We start from the raw sequence: 27,732 nt of genomic DNA, 5'->3' as shown, positions 1-27,732 counted from the left end.
TGATGCACCATCAATGTAAGAAAGTCATTGTTCCACGGGTCACAGAAAGAGGGCGCATGCAAGAGAAATCGGGTTGAAAGGTTCGGAAAACAATCTGCGGCGGCGTCTTCTCTCTGCGAAAGGTCGAGTGTGTCGTCATGGCGTGCGGCCGCTGCGGCGGCGGCGATTGGTCAGCGTAGGTGGAAGTGCCACAAACGGTGTCATTCACAAAGTAACAAGTATACTTAAAATCGGCATAAAGAATGCAATTAACTTTAGAACACGATTGACTTCCCATTTTCCGTCGATTTTTCACACGGACCCTTGTGAAAGCAATCTGAGGACGTGTTTGACCTTTTCATCGGTGATTTTCGGTGACCATAAGATCACACTGGGAGACTTTGTGAAAGGTAAGAGTCAACTGTCGACGGCAGATGGACTTTAAGGCTTCACTTTAGCGTGTTTTGAGTGTATACATGACTAGATGATGTGGATTACTGCTTATTTTGGTTGCCTTGATACAGAAGAGATATAGTTGTCGCCTCGTAACCGTTTAAGGGGGAGTTTGTGTCAAGTTGTAAAGCAGTTTATAAACTATCACGACTCTCAACAGTTCACGCTACATGCGAAATAATTAACGCTGTGAACCAATAGACGGCTATATACCTCCTTACCTTCAAAGTAAAAAGACAATGCTTTGTTTGTTCAACCATTAGAGAGGAGGGAAAACCCAAAATTCCAGTTTCTGTGAAATTGTAGCGGCATTACATCATCCTAAATTAATAACATAGCATAACTATGTGTTTTAGGATGAGGATACACAAAATATAGAAAGACTCAGTTCAATAGACAAGTAGAGACAAGACGATTGTATTTCTTTCATGAACGACCGTGACACGTAGGGGATGTGATCCTCATGTCTGGTTTATGAAGTATTAAACCTTTCGTTTTTCCCCTTAAAAGGTTTGCACGCATGAGCACACTGTTAGTCATTAGTTTCCAATTGAGCCCTTAATTTCTCCATAAGGTCCCCCAAGGACCTTCCAAAGTCTTTGTGCGGTGCCTGTTGCTATTGATCCATCACTCCTCGGATGCCATACTGTTTGCTGTCTCTTTGCCTGGTCGCCACTTTCTTACTTTTCTTTGTAATTAGAAGAGTGCCGTACATTAAGTGTGATCAAGCTTGGTTAATGCCTTTTGGTGATATCAGAGTAGTTCCCCAATCAATCCCCACAAATAAAAAGTTAACGTTAGTGAAACATTTAACGTTATAGTTCCTCTATAAATAAAAGTAGTCCATAGAATAACTTTTTATTTTGATCAGTCCATGATGGTGGCATGAAAATATTGATTACTTTTATAGACTATTTTCTTTTGAGCTTGACATATACAGTCACTATGCACCGTGGTTGTATGACACCATGTTAACATTCTTTAGAATGTCTCCTTCTGTTTCCCATCAGTAACCAGCAAACAGACATGTCAATTGTTCAAATGTGTTTTCTGTTATGTTCTTGGTTAGTCAGAAGATTGGAATATTATATCAACAACATATGTTTAATAAATATGAGTATATAGTTGTGTATTGCACTTGTTTTATTGCACAGTTTAACTGTTCACGAGTGCTCTGTAGCGCAGACCATTCTGATACAAATGTATGCATCAGATTGTTCCAACTAGATGTACATTTTTATTGCATGTGGCAGATGCTTTATTCAAAGTAACTTCCAGCCATGAATTTTATAATTTTGTATGTTTTCTGGTAACTGGCCAGTACTCGAAATACCCAAAATACTGGTGAAATAAAGGGAAGCTATGGACAAAAGACTTTCTGTCAAAACCTCTGGTGTTTTCCCATTAAATCAGGAAATGTTGCATGCTCTCGCACATTTCTTATATGACGCAACAGTCACTGTCAGTGTAGTTTGTCTGTTTTGTTGTTTTCTAGTGTGAAGGTAATTTTTTTAATGATCTATTATATTGTTAAAGTCTGATGTGTTTATAGTTGTATTATATGATGATAATGTCACCTAAATAAATGCAGTTTTTAAGCATCTTTTGGTTAATCTCATATCTTCAAAAGTATAGTCCATCCATGTCTGTACCTTGTCTGCTGTACCTTGTGTATACAAATACAAAAATAATTTTGTTGATCTGGCTGGTAAAGCTTCAAAATTACACATATTTATAATTGTGATCCAGTTAAATAGTCTTCTGTTGTCCCTTCAATCCTAAAGGTGTATTCATGGCATGTCCATGTATAAGTTTCCTTATTCTTGTGTGAATCGTGAAACTTGTATCTGAGCATTTGATTCTGAGAGGGGTAGTTGATATGTTTTGAAAAAAATGAAAAATCTGAATGCATATCATGTATGCAACAGTGTTTTAACCTTTATGTTCCACTTTAACTTTCTTTGACCTGCTTAGTTAATCAGTTGAGCTTTAAATGCTTGTTTGCAGAGAGCAATAAATGTAATGAATAGTGGTGGGCATAGATTAATTTTTTTAATCTAGATTAATCTAGATTAATTCCAAGATTAATCTAGATTAATTCCAAGATTAATCTAGATTAAAATGGCTCATTTGAATTCTGCCGAAGGCATTCAGAATATGTGTGCTACCCAAATAATGACTAAAAGTAAGTCTTTGAGAACGGGTTTCTTAAGCCAGTTGGTGCATTAGACCAGGGGCTCATCTCCTGTTTCCAAAATGCATCACAAACTGCTTGAGAAAGCTGTTCTACTATGATAATTGGTGATGAAAATTAAATTATGTTCAATAAGATGAACTTGTGTTTACTTCCGCATTAGCTAAGGGATGATTTGCGTTTAGGTGGTACTTGAGACTGGAAGAGCTCCTACAGTACATTTACATTTAGTCATTTAGCAGACGCTTTTATCCAAAGCGACTTACAAAGAGTGAGGGAGCAACAAGCGATATGTCATACAGGAGCCATAATACAATAGATCTCAATACAAAGTTACTGGTTTCAACTAAAGCTAGACCACTACCTGTTGAGAGAAAGTGTTTTTTTTTTACCAATTCCGCATTGCACAAGGTGCAAACAACCTTAGTCTTGTCGATGTTTCTATTGGGAAGCTTCTTAAAAATTAATATTCCCTGAAGCAAACCCGGCGGCTTCATAGCTGCATCCATGTTAGCACGTCACGTTTGATGCGGTAATTTCACAGTAACGTTATGTTGTGTTCAGACCAAACGCGAATGGCGTGTCAAGCGCGAGTGAGGCGAAGAGGCGATAGACCTACTTGCTGCACGAATCGCTCGAATGAAGCCCTGGTTATGAGATGATGAGGCGGCTTCTGCTTCCGCGAATGACGCGAATCGCGCGAGTTGAAAAATCTCGTTCTCGCCCCGTACAGTGCAGTTAAGCTGGTATACATCCGCGCTAAAATAACAAGGTGAAAGTCATCATAGCTTGCGTAGTATAGACCCAGCTCCCAACCCAACTTTGAGAATAGATTAACGGCGACATTTTTTTTATCGCGCGATAAGAGTCTCACTAACGCCGTTAACGGCCCACCACTAGTAATGAACAATGAATGCACAGACTAAGGCTAAAACTAAAAGAAATAAGACTGGTGAGAACTTGTGAAGTAAACTCTACCTTATGTTTACCAGTCCTGTTTGGATGAACAGATTTGTTTTTTAGAAACTGTCATGTGATTTTATTGTTAAAGTGTTTCTGTCTTAAAGGGTTAGTTCACCCAAAAAGGAAAATTCTGTCATCATTCACTTATTCTCATATTTTTCCAAACCTTTATACATTTCTTTGTTCTGCTAAACACAAAGGAAGGTATTTGGAATAATGTCAGTATCCAAACAGATCTCATCCCCCATTAACTCCCACAGTATTTATTTTCCCATGGCAATAAATGAGCGATGAGATCTGTTTGGTCACTGACATTCTTCCAAATATTTTCCTTTGTTTTCAGCAGAACAAAGAAATGTATAGAGGTTTGGAATGACATGAGGATGAGGCAATACAATTTTTTGGGTGGACTATCCCTTTAAAACAGAACATAACAATCTGAAATGGGTTGTAGATGCAGAATGGTGGTAAAGTCTGTAGTATCTGCTTTAAGGATCTTTTAACAAACCAGCAGCTTTGTTTACTTTTGAAAGTTTTTTTTGAAAGGGACATTCTATGTCAGATTTATGAAGTAAACCACTCTGGTGCCATCTATTGGTAATACTTGTCTTACCAAGACAAGTTCTCAAACTGGGGGCCACAGATTTTGTGGCATTTTAAAATGTATCATACATTTTGTGAAATCAATCATCAGAACAATAAGACCATCAACCAAAAGAATTGATGTTTCAGCATCTGAATATATTTTGGGTTTAAGTAAATTTAAACTTAAAATACTTAAAATGTAAGTTAAAAGTTTAAGATTATAAGCCTTTATTTAGGGGGCCGCAAAGCAATGCACTCTACACAAAGAGGGTCTTGCAACAAAAAAGTTTGAGAACCACTGCTTTATATAGATATTTTTTCAATGTATTTTTTAGGGAATTAGTTGAGCATTTAGTTTTTATTATAGAAATATATTTTTGGCAGGGTATGTTTTCCCCTTAATGTATGGAAAAAGGCATAGGCTTGAGAAAAAGATGTGCTGTCATGGAACCAGAAGTTTCTGCTGTGCTATCAAATGTAATCTGTTAATTTCAGAGAGATCGGTCAAGCAGTGTTTTTGGAATACTATTTGCTTCTAAATACTAGCTGCTATTTGACACCTCTGTCCCATAAACCTGATCTTCTGGATTCTTGTCTCATTCAAACACCCTATCTTTTTGTTTTGGAACCAGCACTGCACAAACATTACTCTCCAATAGATGGCGTAAGCGATTCACATTTAGTCAGCTGTCTATGGCATTTTTCAATGCTGCCTTTTGCTTTCCATTGCAGTGTGATCTTGGGGTCAGACATAAGGGACATATGGTTTATAAACACTCATTAACCCTGACAGATGGGATAATCGTATGTCCCTTTTTTTTAACTCAACAAGAGCAGTTGGGCAAAGTTTGCATTGCTCTAAGTGTCTTTGCTGTATGCAATAGTGATTAATGCGGAGTATAACAGATGCTCTGGTAAGAATAGCCATTTCTCTGAGACTTTATATCTGCAAATAAACTATTCTTGAATGTCTTTTGAAACTAAGAGAAAAAAAGAAATGGGACAATGTGTTAGGCTACCAAAAATAGTTTCCTTGGAAACATCAAGAGTGATTGTCTCACAGATATAATTATATCGGATTGAACTTTTTATCAGAATTTTTACTCTGTAACATGGTTATAGTAATGCTTTATTTGGTTGTGACATTCATTTTCTTTATCTGGTGGCATTCCAATGTTAACACTTACAATTACATATAAGGAATTTTGCAGGCACTCTTATCATAAGTGACTTGCAACAAGTAAAATAAAATATTAACCAACTGTTTGTGGAAAGCATGCTGTAACCCAACCGCAACCTGCTTTCAAGTTAAGGTGTGTCTTTCCGGCAATGACCTTGCAATATTTATTAGCATACCTGTACTTGGACATGACTTCCGTTTTTTTCCCCCGGAGTCCCTCTGCCAAAATAACTTCCTGCCGGGCAGGTATGGAAAGTAGTTTCCCACAAGATGAGGGATGGGCAGAACTCAAGGAAGCGGCACCATCTGTGTCAGCTGATGAATGGAAGACATTGATCTTGCAAGGTGTCTCATGCTGTAAACTGAGAAATGTTTGTTGCAGTAAACTGGCCTCAGGTGGCTGGGATCTGTGTGGTGACAAACCTATCAAACAAAGCTCCGTGCAAGTCGAGTGGAAGTTCACTGTGAGATGGGACAATGCGTGGATTGTGAGAAGTTTGGGAAGCTTCCTTGAAGACCTGGGCTTGGGTTTAAGGGGAAGGGAAGGATGCATGTCGTTTTGTGTGAGAGAGAGAGACATTCTGTGTTGGAGAAGCTCACACCCAGGGTGGCCGTAGGGCCCCACAATGTTTTGTCCTTGGGTTCTCTGTAAGCAGAATGGGGCTTGCAGGTGGCAGAGAGCTTACAAGTGCTCTCTGTGTTCAGATGACCGTCTCACTTTCTCTTCCTGCTTTGTTAGGCCTGCCCTCAATTGAGCTTGATATTAGGATTGAAGCAAGTGTTCAATTTGGATTCAAGGCCATTTGATAACCAGGAACAAGGTTCAAAGAAAAATAATGCTATTATGGACAAAAATATCATGAGTTTCTTACTAAAAATGGTAATTGTTCTCATGTTCGACAGAAACTATGATTTTAAGATGATCAATTTTATTGATGAGTGTTTCTTCTAGGGCTGTCAACCAATTAATCTTGATTAATCACATCTAGAATACTAGTTTGTGTTTACATCATACAGTATTTAAACAAATACACATTCAGGTCCACTGTGGGATTTCCAAAGAAAACAAGCATTGAATGTTGTTTAATGTTTATGGGAACAATGGCGCTTTCTCTTTCCATTCACTCTCTGTACAGGTACTTTCTCTGAAGTCACTGTGTGTAACTCCTCCCCTAGTCACATTCTACATTTGTCCTTGACTTTGTCTTCTCATCTGTGACCAAAGTATGTTATGTGCCTATTTTTCCTTCCTTTGTCTATCGTAAATTGTAATGACCTAGTGGTGCGAAACTAGCACCTCTGACTCTAGATCAAAGGTTGTGTCTTGTGGTCAGATTTTTGTTTTAAAACCAAGACAGACGTGACACCTTCAAAAGTGTTCTCTTTTTGCATGCATGTCATTTAAAACCTAAACAACATGGCATTTGATTAGTGAGCCTCGGTCTTATCAATAATTTTAATTAGGCCCAGTTGCTGATTTTTATCACCGTTTTGATCAGGTTTTAAATAAGAGAATTTACAAAATGTGTGCAATAATGTAAAAAACAAAGTTATTTTTATTGTACATTTAATATTCAACAGACCAACATTACAAGATGACAATCTTTAGATGTTATTTTTGCTATTAAAACAGCACAGCTTACAAGACATTGGGCTATTTCACAGCTAATGAATAAATAATTTATAAATATCTTGGTTTAGGTTTGTTCTGCATTTTTATTAAAGCGGCATTTGAGATCTTTCAATGAGCCTTTGCACAGTTCTTTAAACACTCCCAACAGTAGCAACTGCAACCGCTTACAACACCATGGCATCATGAGAGTTTTGTGTGTGTGTGTGCGTTATCATGCAAGCACCACTGTTCTTTTTCTCAAAAGTTAGTTCTAGTCCATTTCTAGGGTAGGGTTGGAATTTGCTAACCTGCTGATGAACCTGTTTTTAGCTTTGACTTGCTATTTACCAATGACGAGTCTCTCTAATTCATTTGTGAGATCATGCATTGTTTCTTTCCATATTACAAGTGGTTATAAAAAAAAACATGTAGGCATGTATCCTGTAGGCTTTATTCCATAAGTATATGGCCCAGTGCAGTGTGATTTATCATCCGGGTGTTGTTGTGCTGATGAGTTCATGTAAAGAATCTTTGATCCCCTGGTGACATATCTGAATGTTCATGTGACAGAAGAATCTGAAGGCGTTCATGTGTGGAATTCCTTGAAGTGTGTTCATGGGAAGCAGCTACACAGGATTTCTGTGCAAAACCAAACCGAGAATAAAAGTTCAGAGTTTTCTTTCGAGATATTTGAACTTTGCTGTGATGTTAATGTATTCTGTACTACAGAAGTTGAATGTGTACAGAAATTAAATTCACTCTTATGCTAAAGACAAATATAAAGAGGAACACTTTACCGTAGGTTTAATTTGCAAAGATTAACACTAAAATAAAAATACATTTTGACAATAGTTTGAGTTAATCAGTGCTGTCAGTATTCTTGTATGTTGTTAGTCAATGCTAACTAATGTCAGTAACTAACAAATGGAAACCCCTTTGTAAAATGTACCAGATAAAATAGTAGACTCGCTGCTTTCGGTTAATCCCTTCCTCTGGTGATTCTGAATGGTTTATGCAAAAACATGCAAAACACTCGTCTAGCATGTCAGACTCTCATATAGTCTCAGTTTGATTCACATCTCATTTCAAGTTATGGCTTGTTTCTTGGTTGTTAAGCCATTTGGCATTTCATATGCAAACCTCTTCATTCAGCTACTTTGGTTTCTCATAACTGTACATATGAGATCACCACACATTGCTGGGATCGGGGGATTACTCTATTATCCTTGCTTGAAATTTGAACAAACACCCATTATAAAAAAAAATTACTGCATCATTTTTGCTACTCGAAAAAAAAGATTTACATTGAAGAAGGGATCCGGGTCCGAATATCATGAATTATGGTCCGCTTTTTTGGTCGAGTAAGCAAACCACCATTCCATCACCTAAAAGGTCTTGCAAGCAGATACTACCATGCTAAAAACTGATAGCTGCTGCAAAGCCTTGGCAACCACCCACAATGTATTGCACAGTCAAGCACCATGTTTTTCTTTCAGAAAATGTAATAAATCTAGTATCTTAATGCTTATTGAAAAAAAGATTTTAATCAGTTGTATATTTTTCAGGGATTTAAGTGATCCTAAAAAAAAACAAGCAAACTTTTTTTTTACATGTGTTCACATGGGACTCCTAAATAAGGTTCCAAAAGCACATGTTTTGCACGGTTCTGCATAGGTCATCTTGAAAATGTTTTCGTTTTGGCTTTTTTTTAATTTGCACACTTATTTTAAAGTTTTGCACGTTTTTGTTTTAACTTGCTGCTTGTTTTTCTATCTCACTTTTCCTACAGAGGAGCCCCCTTAATAAAAGGTTACAAAGACCCTCCCTGTAAATACCCAAACCCATCCATCCATTGCTCTGTGGCATTACTGTGTTTTCCCTGTTATTGAACCCGCCAGCATATTAACTGGGTGGAGCCAATTGCAGACCTTTGGCCTTAAAAAGCGATATATAATCTGTTGTACTCATACACAGTCAGCCTGCCTGTGGCTTCATAAAGACTGCTTTGTTTTAGAGCTGTAGAGCACTGTTGGGGTGAGTTTGTTGTTCGGAGTTGAATAGTTGTGCATTTCTCAGCTGCTGAGATGAATGGGGGCATTTAGTGGGAGGTGGCATGCAGAGAACACAATGGTTGCGAGTTTATTGCACCTCTGTTGCACCAGCATATTAGGCATCGTGCCAACAGATACGCTCAACCTCGACACCACAGCTGCATCCTGTCGCATTTTTTTCTCTACAAACAGTAAAAAACATACAATTCTCCAGCATTTTAACTGTTCCTGCCCTGCAGAAATTCCTGGGTTGCCTTATTTTGGAAACTACCTCTGTACCACTTTCCCCCCTCATGACAAAGCAGTTTATTGCCCAAGGGGTGAATCCGCATGCAGCTCCTGGTTATCTGCCCGCACGCATGCTGACGTACATGAGACATTATCTCAAAGAGCTAGTGTTTGTTTAGGCCCCAGGCCCTGGCTGATAATGGCCCATTATTGTAGTCCCAGCCCTGTGCTTTTCACTGTGGATTGGCTGTTTGTGGACTTGTTCACATATTCCCATCTGCTGGGAGTCACTACACAGTGGCTATTTTTGACTCTGCCATTAATACTGCCTGTTGGCACAGCAAGTGCATTCTGTCATCATTTTCAAGTTGTTCCAAATCTGTATATTTTTTTTTGTTCTGTTTAACACCGTGAAAGATATTTGGAAGAATGCTTGTTACCAAACCGTTCTTGACTACCATTGTAGGAAAAATTACAATTGTAGTCAGAAGTGCCCCAGAACTGTTTGCTTTCCTATATTTTTCAAAATATTTTCTGTTGTGTTCAACAGAAGACAGAAATCTACAAAGCATCTTTCCTACTATGGCTGTCAATGGTGACAAAGAACTGTTTTAAAATTTGAAATTTAAAATGTATTATTTATTTGGAACAACTTTAAGGTGAGTAAACAAGGACAGAACTTTCATTTTGGGGGGAGTATCACTATAAAATATTACTACGTAACTCAAAAGATAAAAAATAACTTTTCTGTAATCAGACACTGGGTGTTTTTGTCGATTTGTCGAAGTGGTTAGTGTTAGGATCTGATAACATCTGCATAACATGTTTAGAAGCAGCTGTTGGTGACCTTGGGGCTAATAGGGTCAGGGAGAAGCCACCAGGACCTTTTCTTCAGTTAAAAAGAAAATACTCTTATCTGTTTAGATTGCCTGCATAGAAACTGTCTTGTATTTTATTAGACTCGCACATAACTGCATCGGATCTTGTCAAAGCGCCATTAACACTAAATAGCAATGCGCACTTCATTGATTTAACCTGAGTAGATGCAGGCGCGAGTTAAATTAGCACTTTACAGCTTTAATGACAACAACTTTTTTGTTGCTAACGTCATCAGATTAAGAGTTGTTGTTGAGAGGGGGAGAATGACAATAACTCTTGAAGCGCACCCCCACTCTAGGCTCAACACATAAAAATGACCTGCCTTCACTTAAATTGCTGTTCTTCTTGAACCCTATGTTCTACATGTTTTAAAATTGTTAGAAGTTAAAAAAAAAAGTCAGAGAGGCTGAAGTACATTGAAATAAAAATATTTTTTGCATAACACCTTTATATCATAAAAAATATCAATGATTAACATGTCTGAGGCATGCAGAAATGCAATGATACAGAAGCCACATGTCTAAAGATGATATGTTTCAAGTTTGTGGACAAAAGTTCCTAAACTGAGGTTCCTCCTACACGGTTGTTTGTCAGACTAGTGCCTTTTCCAAAAACGGCCACTTGGAGCTCCAAATTAACCGGGCAATCAGGATGATCCAGTTCGCCAAAAATAAGAATCTATACATATGCTGCTATAACATTGATGAACCTTGATGGGCAATACACATTAGAACGCCACAAGAACGTAATGACAATAACAACGAGGAAGAGAAACGGGTCTTAAAGCTCTTAGTCACCATGAAATCAAACAGGAATATTCTAAGTATTTTACTCAGTGTTGCAGTGATTATTATAATTGATTTATCCGTGCACAGCATTTTTATTTTTTTAATTCATTTGCACTTTTAGTCTTTAATCAAAAACATAAAGCTCCTCTCCCCCTTTCAACAACAACTCTTCACCAGATGACGAATGCAACAAAAAAGGGTTTAGACGATACTTACTGTCCGATGGCCAGGCATCTTAAGCCCTCCCATCCACAACAATCTGTAAACTGGCATGCAAACCTGCCTCCATTTTGTAACGCCCAATTTACAACAAACTAATCAAATGGGAAGTGCAAAATAAAGCCCCGCTCTACTTTTTTTCAAATTTCAAAGTCGTTGCACTCAGATATACGTCACGATACGTCAATCACAACTTCCGTTTTATGGTGCCTTTAAGGCCACACACGGGAAGTCTTCTTATTGGCTACATGTTTTGTCCGTCAATAATTTGAAGTAATTGGCTGGAAGGGGAACGTAAGAACAATGATGATGACAGCAGCTCTCAGGAATGGTTTGAAGAAGCGCAGCGTAATCCGCGAGGATCTCGTGGCACTCTTTTGATAACAGAAATTGCTATATGCAAACTTGCTATTTTAAAAAAAAGCTTACGACACTTGTCCTGCCTTCAAGGGCCCTCTTAATGGTCCACTGCTGTGGAACTGAAATTGATGATTAAAACAACGGCGGTTATGTGAGAGATGCTGCACAATACATCATCGTATTATCCTTGCATAACTGTTGATTCACTATAAGTTTGTGTTGTTAACATTATGCACCGATTGCCAACAAAAGATAGACATTTGATGTAGTTTCACTTACCGTATACAGTTCATGAATGGCATCTTTTAGCGCTGGGACTGCTCCTCCATCTATCAGTTTCAAACGATCTGCAAATCCAGCTTTATATCCACCATTTGCACATTTCAACAACATTATATAACATTAACAAACAAACACAAGCTTAACCTCCGTTACCCAAACGAAGCACATTGATGGGCGTGCTCTTTCTCTTGCTGCTTGATGTGTGTGTGTGCTTTTCCAGGAGAATTGTCCAATAAGGGACTGAGAAGACTTGGTACGTAACAGAAATCCATCCTTACAAAACTTTCTGAAGCCTAAACGAACCTTGGCAGAGCGTATCGAATGCAGAAATACAAACGTCAGATGGCCAACTCGTCTATTAGAGTAAATTAGGGCTGGGCGATGTGATAAAATAGAAAAGTGATGTCCGATAATATCGGGTGTGTTTGACTTCATGCAATATTGCGTAGACGATCGATCTGCGGATACGGAATTTTATCCTACCCATCAGATTATCCTACCAGGGACGCGCACATCAATGTCACATCATTTTTTGCGCTTTAAATTCATCCTACCTGTTTATTTTATACTGCTACGGGAATATGATAGTGAATTTTCGTTTTTAAATCCTTCTACATATAGTACAATTTGATAGGGTGTTGCACTGTAAATGAATCCTACAAGTTTTATTTTATGCTGGTAGGATAATCTGACAGGGTATTTTGCATTGTAAAATCATCCTTTTTGTTTATTTTGTCGATGTGGTTTAAATTATATTAAGTTTTGCCCTGCTGTAGGAATATCTGCCAGGGTAGGACAATTCGAACTACAGTAAGGCCTCGCGAGCATGAGGATTTGCTTTGCTGATGCAAACATCTTGGTCTATCTGTGGAGCGACCGACGGAAAACAGCAGCACATTCAACTGACCCAACAAAACAGCATTTCCAAACTTCTAACACTGTTACTGACTGCCTGGGCATATGAACATTAACTTTCACGCTAAAGCCTACATCGCATGATAATGTTGTAACGTATATTTTCCATTATTATCAATTATCGTCTGGTATCTGTCTGTTGTAAACGACATCGGGATATTTGCGAGACATCGCCATATACGATAACATCATCACATCACCAAGCCCTAGTGTAAATTAGACAATGCATGAAATGGCACTTTACCCGACCCCCGTAAGCTATTTTAAACTGGACATTCGTAGCCAAAATTCAGTCTGAAGTCTTTGAGATCATGATATTTTGGGAAGGTCCTTCTACTTATGTAACTTGACCATTTGGAGGGCACTTTAACACTTATTTTGTCGGTATGTGACATAACTCCACTACCAAACATTCTGAATGCAGGTAAGGCAGGTTAGGCAGAGCAAATCAGGTAACTCCCTTATGAATCAAAAAGCTAATCTAGTAATCTAAACACTATCATATGATACCGCTGCAATATTTCCTCATCTCTACCCGGATGCCATATGTCATTTAGTACATTGTTGAAGAGTGACAATAGATTTGGCTGCCACATTGTCCTTTACTCGTAAAGTAATGCACATTCCGGATTCCAGCTGATCATTCAGGTAATACAGAAAACTCATAATAGTTGATAATTCCAGGAATAAAGTAGCTTTTTGAATCTGTCCACCTCGTCTGGTCTGACTGGCTTACTTAATCAAGAAACTTGCACAAATGCATCTTGAAAGACTTGAATCTTTCAAGCAGTCTAAAAATGTTAGAAATGAAGAGAGGATATGAAAGAAATGCACCTGCCCAAATGACTACTGAACCAAACTAGCTCATAGTCCAAAATCTCTCTGCCTTTACCTTTTTCAGAAGTTTATAAAGGATGCTTTTGCTTAAGATTACAATGAAACTTGTCACTCATGTTTTTTCCACTTGTATGGCTTTAAAGGATCAACACATGATTGTTCCACAGTACACACACATTTGGTTCATGCTTAGTTGTAGTTTCATAGAAGGTTACTTCACTTTCCTGATTAACTATCACATGAGTCTCCACGATTTACTGTTGCATACAGATTGCTTACCTAACCTCACAGTTTGTATAAGAGGATGTCAGATACAGCAGTTCTAAATACTGACACCATTACTGAGTTCTCCTTCTGGCTCATTAAAAACAGCAACATTAGATCTTAATTTATTTTGAAAAATGCCAAACATTTTCTTGTATAACATATTTCTTGTTTGGATGCTTTTTTGGAAACTACTTTGAGTCTAGATTTCATTCACTGTACGAGTAGTGCATTTTGAAATAGGATTTGTTAATGCTCTGTTGTCATTACCTGCCTCACTGCGTCAAAGATGTTCTGTTCTCTGGTGCTTGGAAACAGGCATACTTTGCTATGCAACTGACCATGTTTCGTGCTGTTTTTTTTCCGTCCCCAGATATATGGTTTCAAAAATGTCCTCTAAAATGGCCGGCTCAAACAACCTGATCAATGCTAGGAGGACGGTACAGCAGCTGAGAGTTGAGGCCAGTATTGAGAGGATAAAGGTACAGTACAGTCCGTCATTTATTTAAAACAAAGTATAAATGCATTCTATAGGGATGCCTGTTAATCCTGACACTTCTCATCCAGGTATCCAAGGCCTCGGCGGACCTCATGCGCTACTGCGGAGAACACGCCAAATACGACTCCCTGCTCATGGGCATCCCTACCTCAGAAAACCCATTTAAGGACAAAAAGCCTTGCACTATATTGTAGTGCATGTACATGCGCTACATGCGTTTTATGTAATTTCTTCTACTCAACTGTACCTTAAGTTCAATTCTAACTCTTTAGCATAACTTTGTGCCATGATTTAACTATATCGTGCTCTTACAGTATGTTTGTACACGGCCATCATTCAGTACTAATTAATTGCCATTTTGGTGATTATTAGCATTGCTATTGGACCTTCTTTTATCACCATCCCTTTTGTTGGTTTAGTGGGCCTAACTAACGTCATTCCAGGAAACATTCCCATAATTCAAGATCATTGTGTTTGAACAGTGTTGAGATCTTTCAACCAAACAGTGCCAGTAGTTACGTTTTGAGCTTGTGACTACACAGACTGAATGCCTCTTATCTACTAGGAAGTAGATGCGAGTAATACGTTTTTGTAGTAGCACAAATTGCCTTCATGACAAAGAGACTGACATATATGAATTTCAAAAACATTTAAGAACATGCTGGGCAAATAAAGCAATATAGAAAGGGATATGACAGAGGTAATGATAGCACAGTAGCACTGTGTAAAAGCATCACAGAAGAGTTATTGTGATGGTTTTATTGCTTTATGGGGAAATGTATGTTGATTGGATTCAACCGATTCCATTACTGTACTCTGCACTTTTAACCTGTGTGCCTTTGGTCAGAGGTTTTTTTATCTGTTGCCCCCAAGGTTGTTTATTCTGTTTTTCTTTTTCATATTTGCAATACCTTTTGTTAGTTTTCCCTTATCAATGCACATTTTCAGAAACGAAGACCACTGCTGTTTGATGCCACTATTGCTTGTGAATTTCATGCATGTCTAAAATATAGGAAGGTCATGAAATGCATGTTTAACATTCAAACCTCAAAGGAGTTGGCAAACCATATATATATATATATATATATGTAGCCACATCTGCGTTTTAGAGACATCAGGAAGGTTATGCAGTATTTGTGATCCCGACCTCAGAATCCTTTTGAAGACACTTTTTTTTTCTTTTTGGTCATTTTCGTATCTAATGTCTGTACCTTCTTAACACATGTACATACTATATGTACTGTACCTTGAAAGATTTTAGTAAAATTGTGAAATAGGAAAACTTCTGTTTACCACAGTATATAAATGAAAGTCATTGTGTCTGTTACGAATTCCTGACCAATAATAACCTTTAGGTTATTTTGGTGTGGTGTAACATGCTAAGCATTTTTCAAAGTACATGAATACAATATAAGTGTGGACTTGAAATAAATATATTCTAGCTATAACAATTTAAAAGTAAATGATAACTATTGAAATACTAGTTAAGGGTATGGCATATTTAGGGTGATGTTTGAATTTTTTCCCAAGAAGTCGCTATGACAGAATTGATCACTAACAAAACAGGTGATATAGTTTTGTGGGCTGCTTGTTATTCAAAAAGATAGGAGTGGTATATAATGACGTGAATTGTGGCTTTATTACATCACAAGATTCGTGTTGTGATGCCTACAATCTAAAAATAGCTGCTTTTAAGATTTGAAATGCGTCAAAAACTGAAACAAAGCAGCTGTTACTAAAAAGGGTACTGATGGCACTTACATTGAGATAAAAGTTTCTCTGTACAAAGGTGCCTTCTGTCTCATGATTGGGGTTTCCCTGCCTTGCATTACTTAGACATTAGTCAAACCTTGCTTCATCTACTTTCTGTAGAGGGAGTGGGTTATGCAACTCATTTACTGGTCTTCTAGAAATCTGACCTAATGCCAATCATGTGACGTGTCACACTTTCTGAACTAAAGGGCAAAAGGACTACAGTTTACAGGGGACATTCTCTAAACACTTCTATTCTCCAGATAGGCTTGGGTTAAGTGTAACTGCATTAAGCTGTGACTAGTATTCTGTAAAAATAGCATGATTAAAACCCAACTTGATATACAAATAATGTTTCTTATGCAATCAGTATGGCAAGTGAAACCTGTGCAATTTGTTTCTGCTGTAAAAGGAGCTTGCTATGATGAATAGACCCCGTTGTCACGCTACCTAAAGCAGAACAAAGAAAAGCTTGGATGGCTTTTGTCTATTTGTAATATAGAGTCACGAAGGCCATTGAGTCCCGAGTGACCTCACTGATCTGTAATGAGCGAGGGTTGTGTAGCCTTGTCTGGTCAATTCTCTTAGTCTTCCTCTCGCTTTTCTAGAACGCTCCAAAAGAATAACTCCACCTGGTTACCGTCTCGCTCAAAGAAATTTTATTACAAGACACAGTACATCCGTGGAATTTGTATATTATAGTATAAAAAGTTTTCACATAAATAGTTTTTTAAATATAATAGCAATAATTTAAAGACCAAGGAAGAACAATTAACTTAAGTATAAAAAACTTTTCTCACAGGATACTGTGAAGTTTTCAACTCAGTGGTTTAGAAGCAAATTCCCTTAATAGTAGTTTCCTTTCCAACATTAACAAACGTGTAATGATAATGCACAATTCAAAATGATGGCAGAGATACAAAGGATAGTAGGCAGCAGGTTTCCAAACAACCAATGATTTGTTAACAAGGTTTCATCCTGTAAATAACCGATGTGCTTTATGACACCCCACCAACAAATCTCACAAGATACTTAAGTGCTCACTTCCATTCACAATTAGCTTCAGCTGACATCCTCAAAATGTCCCACAAACTGATGAATCATCTCAGATAGCAAAAACATGCTACACCTCCACATCATTCTGAAGGTTAGTCCCCCGCTCAACGGGTGTCGACTGTCAGTCCTTTCTATGATCATGTTTTTAGCTTTTATGATCTTTTTATTGATCGATATTCTCCTCTCTTGGTTTAAGTCATATTCATCGCTCAGGAAGGTTAATACATGGCACCCATTGATCCATACAGCGACACTCTCTGCAGAAGCGGTTCACTTTTCCCAGAGCTGTGTTTTTCCATGCGGATGCATGTGGAACCTGTGAATGTCAAAAGATGACATTAAAATTAGTTTGGAGTAGATTACTAGTGTGAAGACTCTTAACACTCATCTGATCTGACAATAAATTTGGATTTTAGAAATATGCAAGTGTTTAAAACATACATCAAACCTTTTCAGTTATAATGCAATGATGCATACCAGATTGTTCATTTGATCCCAACCAGCTAAATTAAACTTAGAAACAGCTGTATTTGCATACGAATTAGTACAGAACAGGGTGATGTGGATGCCTGACAGTGTCAGTTATACATGGGCATGTCTTGGCAAGTCTCTAGAACGAGACACTCACGTGGCGTTCACAGAACTATTTACACTTTTTCTTCCCATTAAAATTTCTAAACACACACGTAATGAAGTCTTGACACACAACATATTTATGCAACAACGGAGCACTCACAGTGACCAGGATGCAGTGAAGATCCATTTGCTCGCTTCCGTGCTTGCCCGCGCCCCCGAGTATTGACGGACAAACGATGTCCTGCGCGTTCAAAAATTGGTCTTACTGGACATTTGGTACAATAATAGAAGTTTATTGGTTTGATTCACAGATCTGGGCTGTCCTGCTCACTCACTCTCCGCACAGAGTATAATCAAAGAACAGCCCCGTTTCCTGTTGTGTTTACATATTTATGTGTGTATGTGTGAGGTGTGTCTTGAGGCTTGCTTCTCGTCCTGGGCCTATGGTAAGGCTGGGTTGAGTTTGATGGACCTCTTTCTTATCCAATCATTCAGTGACGCAACGTCGAGTGATCTCCTCCAAACGGCTGCTTTCTTAGAACTCTGAAAAACATCACACTACATCCAACTTTCTCATATCTCTTCCTCCCAGCCCCAAGGCCGTATCAGCTGCTACCCCCACACATTCTTGTATCCTGTTGAACCTCGTGTCCTGCACTCTAATATACCGGCTTAGATTTTACCCTTGGTTACATGAGACATATATCAAACATTGTTAGTGTACATATTTATGCTGTAAGATTTAATAAAAACCCTTCAATTCATTAAGGCACACACATTATGTTAATCAAACTATAATAATAAAGAGTAAAGATAAAAACATAATAACATGTATTAAAATAAAATAAAAAACTCCTTCAATCCCTCTCTTGACCTCTGAACAAGAGGTCACTAACACATATCCCACATGGTTACCCTCTATATTATACGGGGTACATCACAATAATTATAGTGTCATAGTTTCAACGGATAAGCATATAGCAGTACACGTCTATCAAATAAATGAAGTGAAATGTATGAAACACAGTAAAAGTCACACCTATGAAAATAATGAAGTAAGATTATACAAGACGTATTAAATGTCACATTTATACACATGGCTGTCCTCTTCCTCACTGTCATCATGATAGTGGTCTGTGGTCAACAATGGCATAACATATGGTGGGGGCTCTCGTTTTTCAATTGCAGTAACAATTAGGCAGTTACATAATGATCTAATACACGGCACACAACAGCATCCACAAGTTACCAGTATGCCCACAAACACAGCCATAGACACAATTATATGGTTAAAATGAAATAATAATTCAAAGTTTATCATACCTGGTAAAATCAAGACTCACAGTTGCAGTGTGGGAAGTTCTGGTTAAAGAAGCTTCCGTGAGTCTTTTGCCAATGCACCTTTTATACCCAAGAATGATATACTGTACTCAATGTTCATTGTGAATACAATGGTCACTGTGAAATTTAGTTTAACTCGTGGCTGACGAGATCATCAAATGGGATGCCAATTTATCTGTGAACAGGATTCCCAGATAAAGCCAATCCTCTTTAGAGGAGTGCAGGTTATGGATTAAAGTTTAAACAGTTTTAATATACTCCATGTTAGATTTGAAAGAACTAGACCCTTTCACCCATCGCACCATGACCTTTAAAACAATACCAAACATTAATCATCAAACTTTTTTTCTAGTGATCAGGGCCTGAAGAGATGAAGGGGAGAGGTGTGATAAGAAGATGGGGTTCAATTCTTGGGAATCAACAAAACCTTAGGGGAGGGCAGGATATCATTCCTCAGAATCTAGCAACAAAATGGTGTTTGATTGTTTAGTCCCAGCTTTACAAACAACCTTAATTCTTTGCACTTTTCCAGCTGCCTTACAGTTCCTCCCCTGACCCCTTGGGGCAATCTCAGAGCAGTCCCTAAGGGGACACAGTTAGGCATTTTTTGGTCTTTGTATATCAATTATTACCTTAGAAGTCTCTGTAGAGCTGGTACTGTGCAGAGCAGGTGGATCTTTGCTGTTCTTTTGCCCAGGTTGGTTTCCACCTAAGTCAGATAGTCTGCAATATAATTTGTTGTACCAAGTCCATTCAGTCAGAGCCCATGTGCTCTATTTGCAGAAGGTGTCTTCCCACCGAAGAGAAACATCTGTGTGTAGTAGTATCCTCCCCATGATATTTATCTGACCCATTTATCCTTAGGAACATCTAAGTAGAAGGTATGGTTTGCAGCGCAGCTCCCTAGGTTAAGGAATTCATCTCACTAATAACACATCATTGTGTATGAGACACCTGAATGGCATCTGCATAAGCATACAACAACTGAACACTGATGACCATAGAAATTGGGAAAAGATGATGAAGGGTTACAACAATAAAAAAAAATTCATGGTACCTGGTGCGAGTGGTGAATAAGGTCTCAATTTCATCCAAAGCCACATAAAGTGATCCCATTTGATTACCTGATTCTTCACTACTATAGTGGAATTTAGATACTCTGAGTATTTTATAGGAAGAGTGGCAAAAGTCAATTTAACTGGCATATTCTCCAGTGGTATACATCATAAAATAATAGTTCATAATTATATCTTTTAAATATATTGCAACCAAAATACAAATCTACAGTATGCTTATAAATGTATTTTCATGTATTTATAAAATCCAGATACAACGTTATGCATAATATGGTATAGTTATATAACTCATTTTAATAACCATAATAGTAATTCAGAATACTCAAATACGAGTTAACCCTGCAGATCTATCGTTACAAAGAAGTATTAGGACATATTCTGAATCTCTAATATAGCTGTTGTCAAAAAAAAAAAATCTGTGAATGTTGATGTGTACAGTACGCCATCTCATGTTCAATGGTAAAAATCTGATTGAGAATTGCGAGGCCGATTGCAGAAGCGCCAGCACTTCAGATCTAACCACTCTTTAAACATATCATTAGACATATGTTAAAAACCAGTGTGCTATCTGGTTTGGAACAATGCCAATGATTTCAATTGAAAATTGCACAAATTTTCAATTTCACCTCTCTTCATCAGAAATCAAACCATTTACCATACATAAAACTATAACCATGCAAATTTACTATATACATTGCAAGGTTTCAAATAAATCAACATAATTGTAACAACAGGTTTTATCTTATAATTAAATCAGCATCATGAGTTTGTCCTATGTGTGAGATGCTATACAGTTGTGTGTATGCATGACAGGCTATAGATCCTTCTTATGTATCATATTTTAAATCTAGACTAATCATCCTAGGCGATGTGTGGTGTTTTGAGTCTGGATAACTTTTAAGATTATGCCAGATAATCATTTTATGAGGTTGTACTGGCGAAAGTTTGTCCACAATGCTATATGTTCATGTCTGGGAGATGGGTATCTACAACAATCTGTGTTGCACAATTTGGATCCGGTGCTACACCGGGAGGCCGTGTAACTACTTCTGTGATGTAACTGTGAAGTGTGAATGACCCCTTGAAGTATTATCTCACCCATCTCCTCCATTTCAGGTTCTAAGACACCTCTCTGGTATCTGGACTCTATAAGGAGTCATAGTGATCAACCTGAAAAGAAAGACTTTAGGATAACAGACAGAGATACATTTTTTTTTCTCTCAATTCAGTCAAATCTGTGGGTTAAATATCAGTCCATATGTTGTGGTGCTGTCTATTTAGCAATTCATTTTTTATGGCACTACCCACACCTGTCCATTTGAGATCTTTGAGGCCTGTAAGGACTAGGGAATTTCTGTGTGATATTTAACAGATGGTTCACTATCACTTGTATCTATAGTGTTAATGAAAAAGTATAAAAAGTATACCCCCCCTTTTTGGCACTGGGTAGTGGACCAATGAAATACAAATAGAAGTATTCTATGAGTCTTTAAATGGGTTTGACCCATGCAAGTTAGAAATGCATGTGATGCTTCACTTTTCATCATATTTATTCTTAAATATTACTGCAATGCCTGCCCCATATGCACAATCTTCACTTACACAATGCGCTAGAGGTTCAAATGTCACCTTTCTTCTATATGACCAATGTTCCTTTTTCTGCGCTCCCTTGTACTTCACCTTCAACACCCTCCCTCTCTTGGACCTGAGATCTCAGGTCCACAGCCGTCTATTCCAGAGACCTGTTTGGGGAATAACAAGCAGCACAAGAAGACAAATGGTACCACGTGTCGCCTTTTCCTTGAAGTTGGACACAGTGGGATGTTCGTGAGGTGCCCATGTGCACTGCTTCCTGTTTCAGATACATCTAGGAAGAAACTTAGATAGTAGTTAGCACAATTCAAATGAGCTGCATGTGCCAATTGTGCTTTCAATGTGATGCACTATCTAAACTCTGTCGGCTATGCAATGAAACAGGGGGTGATTTATTAGCTCCCCACACTCCTCTTCACCCTCCCCTTGTGGAATGTGTTCTCCCTGTTCTTCTCCCTCGGGGGCTAACTGCTGTGCTGTTCCACTGACTAATCTTGTTAGTTGGTGTAATTGCTGTCTTATTTCATTTATATCAAACGTTGTGTCAGGCAATTTTTTACTACGTTTCCTTGGTTTAATTTTACCAAAACTTGCTGCAATTTTGCGTCATACGGTTGTGGTTTTGTCAATAGTTGCAAGTCTTGATATAGTTTTGGGGGTGGGTAATATACTGTTTGTTCCCTGACTCCCTGACTTCTTTGTCTGCACATTTTCTCCCCCCTCTCTTTTAACCGGACTCAGAGCAGTGGCCTTAAACGCAATGCGTGTCCATATTCTTAATTCATCTTGCAATTTCTTTTCTTGACTAAAATGTCTTGTTTTTCCTTCTTCAACATGTCTTTTCAGTCTCACATGCGCTCTTTTTTCCATATCACTGGCTTTTGGTGCTAGGAACACAAAATTTTTTAAGGTGTGTCCCACCCGTTCTCAATACACATCTGACTCTATTTATTCTCCCATATTTTCTTTTCTTTTTTATGACACTTAGGCTCCACCTGAGCTATTAACATATCCACTACACTTTGCCACTGGTCTAAAATCAACATACCTCCATAGTTTTCACATTCCCTTTCATATTCTGCCATTCTTTCTCTGTTTTATACACATACACACACACACACACACACACACACACGCAGAGTCTCACAGGCTGAGGTTTTTTCTCTCTCTCTCTTACTCCTGGGGTTTTTTTTCTGTGTCACAATACAATATACAACAACATAAAAAATATATTACAATGCATTCATACCCCCCACGTGACCTGTTTCCTAACAGGATTTTAATTTGCTCATATATACACAATTTAAAACATAGAAGAAAATGTACCAAAGAAATCACAGAAAATATTAATTTACAATTTTATAAATTTATGGTTTCCAGAACCAAGGGACTCGAACCCAATTTGGTACTTTATGGCTATTAATAAAACCAAGGGACTCGAACCCAAAATAAATTTATGGTTATTAATAAAACCAAGGGACTCGAACCCAAAATAAATTTATGGTTATTAATAAAACCAAGGGACTCGAACCCAAAATAAATTTATGGTTATTAATAAAACCAAGGGACTCGAACCCAAAATAAATTTATGGTTATTAATACAACCAAGGGACTCGAACCCAAAATAAATTTATGGTTATTAATACAACCAAGGGACTCGAACCCAAAATAAATTTATGGTTATTAATACAACCAAGGGACTCGAACCCAAAATAAATTTATGGTTATTAATACAACCAAGGGACTCGAACCCAAAATAAATTTATGGTTATTAATACAACCAAGGGACTCGAACCCAAAATAAATTTATGGTTATTAATACAACCAAGGGACTCGAACCCAAAATAAATTTATGGTTATTAATACAACCAAGGGACTCGAACCCAAAATAAATTTATAAATGTTCAATCCAATAAACTTCACTCTTGTACAAAAATTTGTCAAAAAATCAATAAATGATCAGGAATATTTGCAATTCAACACAAACAATTTAGAGTAGTCAATCAGCAGATGTTCGATAAAACAGGTCTCTGCTCACCTTTCATTTTCGTCCGGACGTTGTGTTGAACACAAGATGTTCCTTCTCGGTTTTTCCACCTTTTAGCCTTTAAAGATTGTCCGAAATGTCCTCCTTTAGCCAATCACGTCGGTGTCACCATCTGACGGACAAACGATGTCCTGCGCGTTCAAAAATTGGTCTTACTGGACATTTGGTACAATAATAGAAGTTTATTGGTTTGATTCACAGATCTGGGCTGTCCTGCTCACTCACTCTCCGCACAGAGTATAATCAAAGAACAGCCCCGTTTCCTGTTGTGTTTACATATTTATGTGTGTATGTGTGAGGTGTGTCTTGAGGCTTGCTTCTCGTCCTGGGCCTATGGTAAGGCTGGGTTGAGTTTGATGGACCTCTTTCTTATCCAATCATTCAGTGACGCAACGTCGAGTGATCTCCTCCAAACGGCTGCTTTCTTAGAACTCTGAAAAACATCACACTACATCCAACTTTCTCATATCTCTTCCTCCCAGCCCCAAGGCCGTATCAGCTGCTACCCCCACACATTCTTGTATCCTGTTGAACCTCGTGTCCTGCACTCTAATATACCGGCTTAGATTTTACCCTTGGTTACATGAGACATATATCAAACATTGTTAGTGTACATATTTATGCTGTAAGATTTAATAAAAACCCTTCAATTCATTAAGGCACACACATTATGTTAATCAAACTATAATAATAAAGAGTAAAGATAAAAACATAATAACATGTATTAAAATAAAATAAAAAACTCCTTCAGTATGTGCGCGAGGCGGCGCGTGTTGTTCACCCGCAGGATGTTGATGTCATTCTCGCAGCAGAACGCCTGAATGAGAGTGAAGTGAATCTGAAGAGCAACATCCTTCACATCATCATCATCGGTGGCCAGGATGCATAACACCACGTTATCAGGATTACTGAATGGAACAGATACAATTCACTTTAGTTTGGTTTGACCTTTTGAAACTGTCAAAAAGTGGTCAGAAATACGAAACGTACACATTGAGTGATTTTGCAGCCTCGTAGACCCCAACTGTAATACAGCCCTGCAGTAATGCGGAGCGCAGGACCTCCTCTACAGCTTTAGATACCGAATCCATCCTGTAAAAGCCCAAATACGGACATGTTATCTTTAGTTCTTCATCAAACAAGAGAATCTAGTGCATCTAGTTTAAATGGCTGTTGATCATATACAACGATAATACTTGAATTGCAGTGTTTTTAAATTGCTAGTTTAAACATATGACTAACTTGCCGAATGAATTATAAGAGAACAAATAAATAAACTAAGTTCTGCTGCAGCTCGATGCATGTCATAAAAGTCTCGTTAGAGATCTGAGTCTCGTGAGCGAGCTACCGTGACCCTACGGCTGACATCATTTCATTAGTTTACAAATGTCAGTAAAATAATTACTGACATTGTTTAATTGTTTAATAAGAAACGACTAAACATCTAATATCTTTCATTTGCCAGTTAATTTGTATGAGGATGATATTAAATCTAGGCAAATTCCTATAATAATTATAATAATTTTGTCTAGATAAAATACGAATTTACCTTTCAATCGAGTAATCTCCACTTAGTTCTTCAAAAGTCATGTTAAATCCAGAACGAACTGTACTATCTTTCCACAAGGTGTAAATCCACAAGTTTAACTTGGTCTTTCTTTAACTGTAACCGGCCGGGTCTCTGACGTTTGCGCGGCGTGACATTAGATTTAATTTTCCCGAGAAGAGAAGCGAAAGCAGTTTCGGTACACTTATCCTTATTGGACATATGTAAATAAAAAGATAACAAAACATTGTGATTGGTTATCAATGTTTCACTAACAAAAGTCGACAGTTTACATTGGTCCATCTAAGTTGTTAGGGCGTGTCCAGTCCTTTACCGGTCACATTGGCTGACGTTGTTTTAACCTCGTTGGAAAACTTTGCGCTGACATGTAGGGCTGTTCGATTCAAAAAAATCTTGGAGTCGATTCCAATTCCTGGTTTGGGAATCGAAAGAATCGATTCCAAGAATCGATTCCTAGCTGCTGTTTCCGATTCCCGCTCAATTCCCTGTCAATTACCCTTTTTACTACAGATTTGTATTTGTAATGAAACAATTTCTAAGCCGTCACGTTTATTAATTTATTAATCGTTTAAACTTTCTATAACAAAAACCTTAACCAAATATGTCGATCTTGTCCTTTAATTCCAATGCTTCATTTATAATATTTTTTACTAGCTGTTTTCAAAATAAATCACTGGTTAAATTTAACTTATTTTTAAAGTTATTCAGCAGTGTACACAAAAATACTTGTGGAATATAGATATACCGTAAATCAGGAAATTGTATTAAAAATATGTAAGATACAGCGCATATACGTGTAAATGACAGACAGATTTCTAGAGATCAGGTACTAAGTAGCTCTATTTTTCTTTACTGACGGGGCGATTCACATTTCGCCTCTAAAACCGCGCGGGAAAAAGCGAGCCGCGCTTCTTTCTCTAGTAAAATGACCCGCACTTGCGCGCGCAAAAGACATGAAATGTTAATCGCCCCTAATAGAGTCACACACGTGTTTTTACTATTGCTCTTTCTACGGTTCTCATTTAATGTCAAAAGTGCAGTCAGGTGTTGAAAAAGCTCTGTTCAGCTTTAACTGCTTTAAACAGACGTCCAAGAAAATATGTTGGTCTTTTATAAAGCCTACATGCAACTCTCTTCACGCACATACCGTTTACTGTACCTTTGAAGATACAAACGTAAATATGCTTTTTTCATATAATATCTGCATTGTGTGTGCAAACAAAGCTTTCGCTTTAATTCATACATGCAGAATCTTTAATGCCTTACCCTTTTCTCTAGACTTCATCCATACATTTTTCTGAAGTCTGGACTGTTGACCAATGACATCGGCTAAGGGGCGGGGCATGTGCTTTTGAAGGCTCTTAAATAGGAGTCGATTCCTTTATTGGAATCGATTCCAAGCTTTGAATTCTACCCAATTCTCAACGACTTGGAATCGATTCCCAGCCCTACTGACATAACCGGGCAAGGATGTTTTACCAAACGGTTTATGCAATATGCAAAAATCGTGTAGGCCTATCGAAAGAAATAATTACATTTTACATAAATTTAAAAGCATTATTTGACGATCGATCATTGAACACGTTTACTTTATGTTAAAAATACTCTATTGTGGTGGTATTTTGTATGTTGTTACTCAAGGACCAAAATCGCTGCTGTGATCGAGCTAATACGAACTGTAACCCAACAGTGACACCATGAGGACAAACCCACAAATGCGTTCATTTATATGTTATCAGTTTGAAAGCAAAACGATCTCCTTACCTTAACCCGAATTGCAACAGTAAGTTTCTAATAATTTAATTCTAATATTTTTTCTTAGTATGACTTCCGCATCAATGAATACTACTGAATAATTAGGCTACTTGTTTCAAACTTAGATTGCGATAAAAATGTTTCAGATTAAGCACTTCCACAATAAGTATGACTAAATGACTAAAATGTAAGTATTTAAAATATTGTGAGGCGGAGAAATACTAACGTTACAGTAAATACAGAAAAGTTGTTCAATAATGCATAAAATGAGACGCGTGCTTAATTAAATCAATAGGGCTCAGATTTCTTTTGTTGTGTTTGCATTATTTAACGTTAATATTTATATTCGTTGAAACATCGGCATTTTCTGACAGTCTGGCTTCGTATTAATGTTTCGTGGACTAAGATTTACGACTCTGGAGCATTTTCGTCTTTTAATTAACATTACGTAAGTCTTGTATGGTATAATTAAACAAGGAAAATAAATACTATGTCAATGGGGGACGAGATCGTCTTGGTCACTGACATTCTTCTACATATCTTCCTTCGTTTTTTATCAGAATAAAAACATTTATACAGGTTAGAAACAATCTGAGGGTGAGTATATGAATAAATGGCGAACTATCCCTTTAAATCTGCAGATTGACAGATGCACATTTACAGTTTACCACTAGATGGTAG

At 37.6% G+C, this 27,732-nt stretch overlaps 2 protein-coding genes across 2 annotated transcripts; one reads left to right on the top strand and one right to left on the bottom strand.

Moving 5' to 3' along the window:
* The first annotated feature begins 89 nt into the window (after nucleotides 1-89).
* Nucleotides 90-15,739, top strand: gng12a (guanine nucleotide binding protein (G protein), gamma 12a). Its single transcript, XM_056744433.1, has 3 exons — nucleotides 90-389; nucleotides 14,163-14,271; nucleotides 14,357-15,739. Exons 2-3 carry the CDS (start codon nucleotides 14,167-14,169, stop codon nucleotides 14,480-14,482), a joined length of 231 nt encoding a protein of 76 aa, XP_056600411.1. The 5' UTR covers nucleotides 90-389; nucleotides 14,163-14,166; the 3' UTR covers nucleotides 14,483-15,739.
* A 943-nt stretch (nucleotides 15,740-16,682) lies between these two features.
* gadd45aa (growth arrest and DNA-damage-inducible, alpha, a) lies at nucleotides 16,683-25,482 on the bottom strand. The gene is made up of 5 exons (XM_056742792.1): nucleotides 25,279-25,482; nucleotides 24,720-24,821; nucleotides 24,484-24,637; nucleotides 17,833-17,895; nucleotides 16,683-17,412 (listed from the first exon to the last, which is right to left on the bottom strand). Exons 1-5 carry the CDS (start codon nucleotides 25,317-25,319, stop codon nucleotides 17,299-17,301), a joined length of 474 nt encoding a protein of 157 aa, XP_056598770.1. The 5' UTR covers nucleotides 25,320-25,482; the 3' UTR covers nucleotides 16,683-17,298.
* Nucleotides 25,483-27,732: the final 2,250 nt, after the last annotated feature.

The sequence above is a fragment of the Triplophysa dalaica genome, chromosome 3, assembly GCF_015846415.1.
Source record: "Triplophysa dalaica isolate WHDGS20190420 chromosome 3, ASM1584641v1, whole genome shotgun sequence".
Taxonomy (NCBI): domain Eukaryota; kingdom Metazoa; phylum Chordata; class Actinopteri; order Cypriniformes; family Nemacheilidae; genus Triplophysa; species Triplophysa dalaica.
Note: the sequence above shows the minus strand (reverse complement) of the source record. Positions and strands in the feature narration are given on the sequence as shown.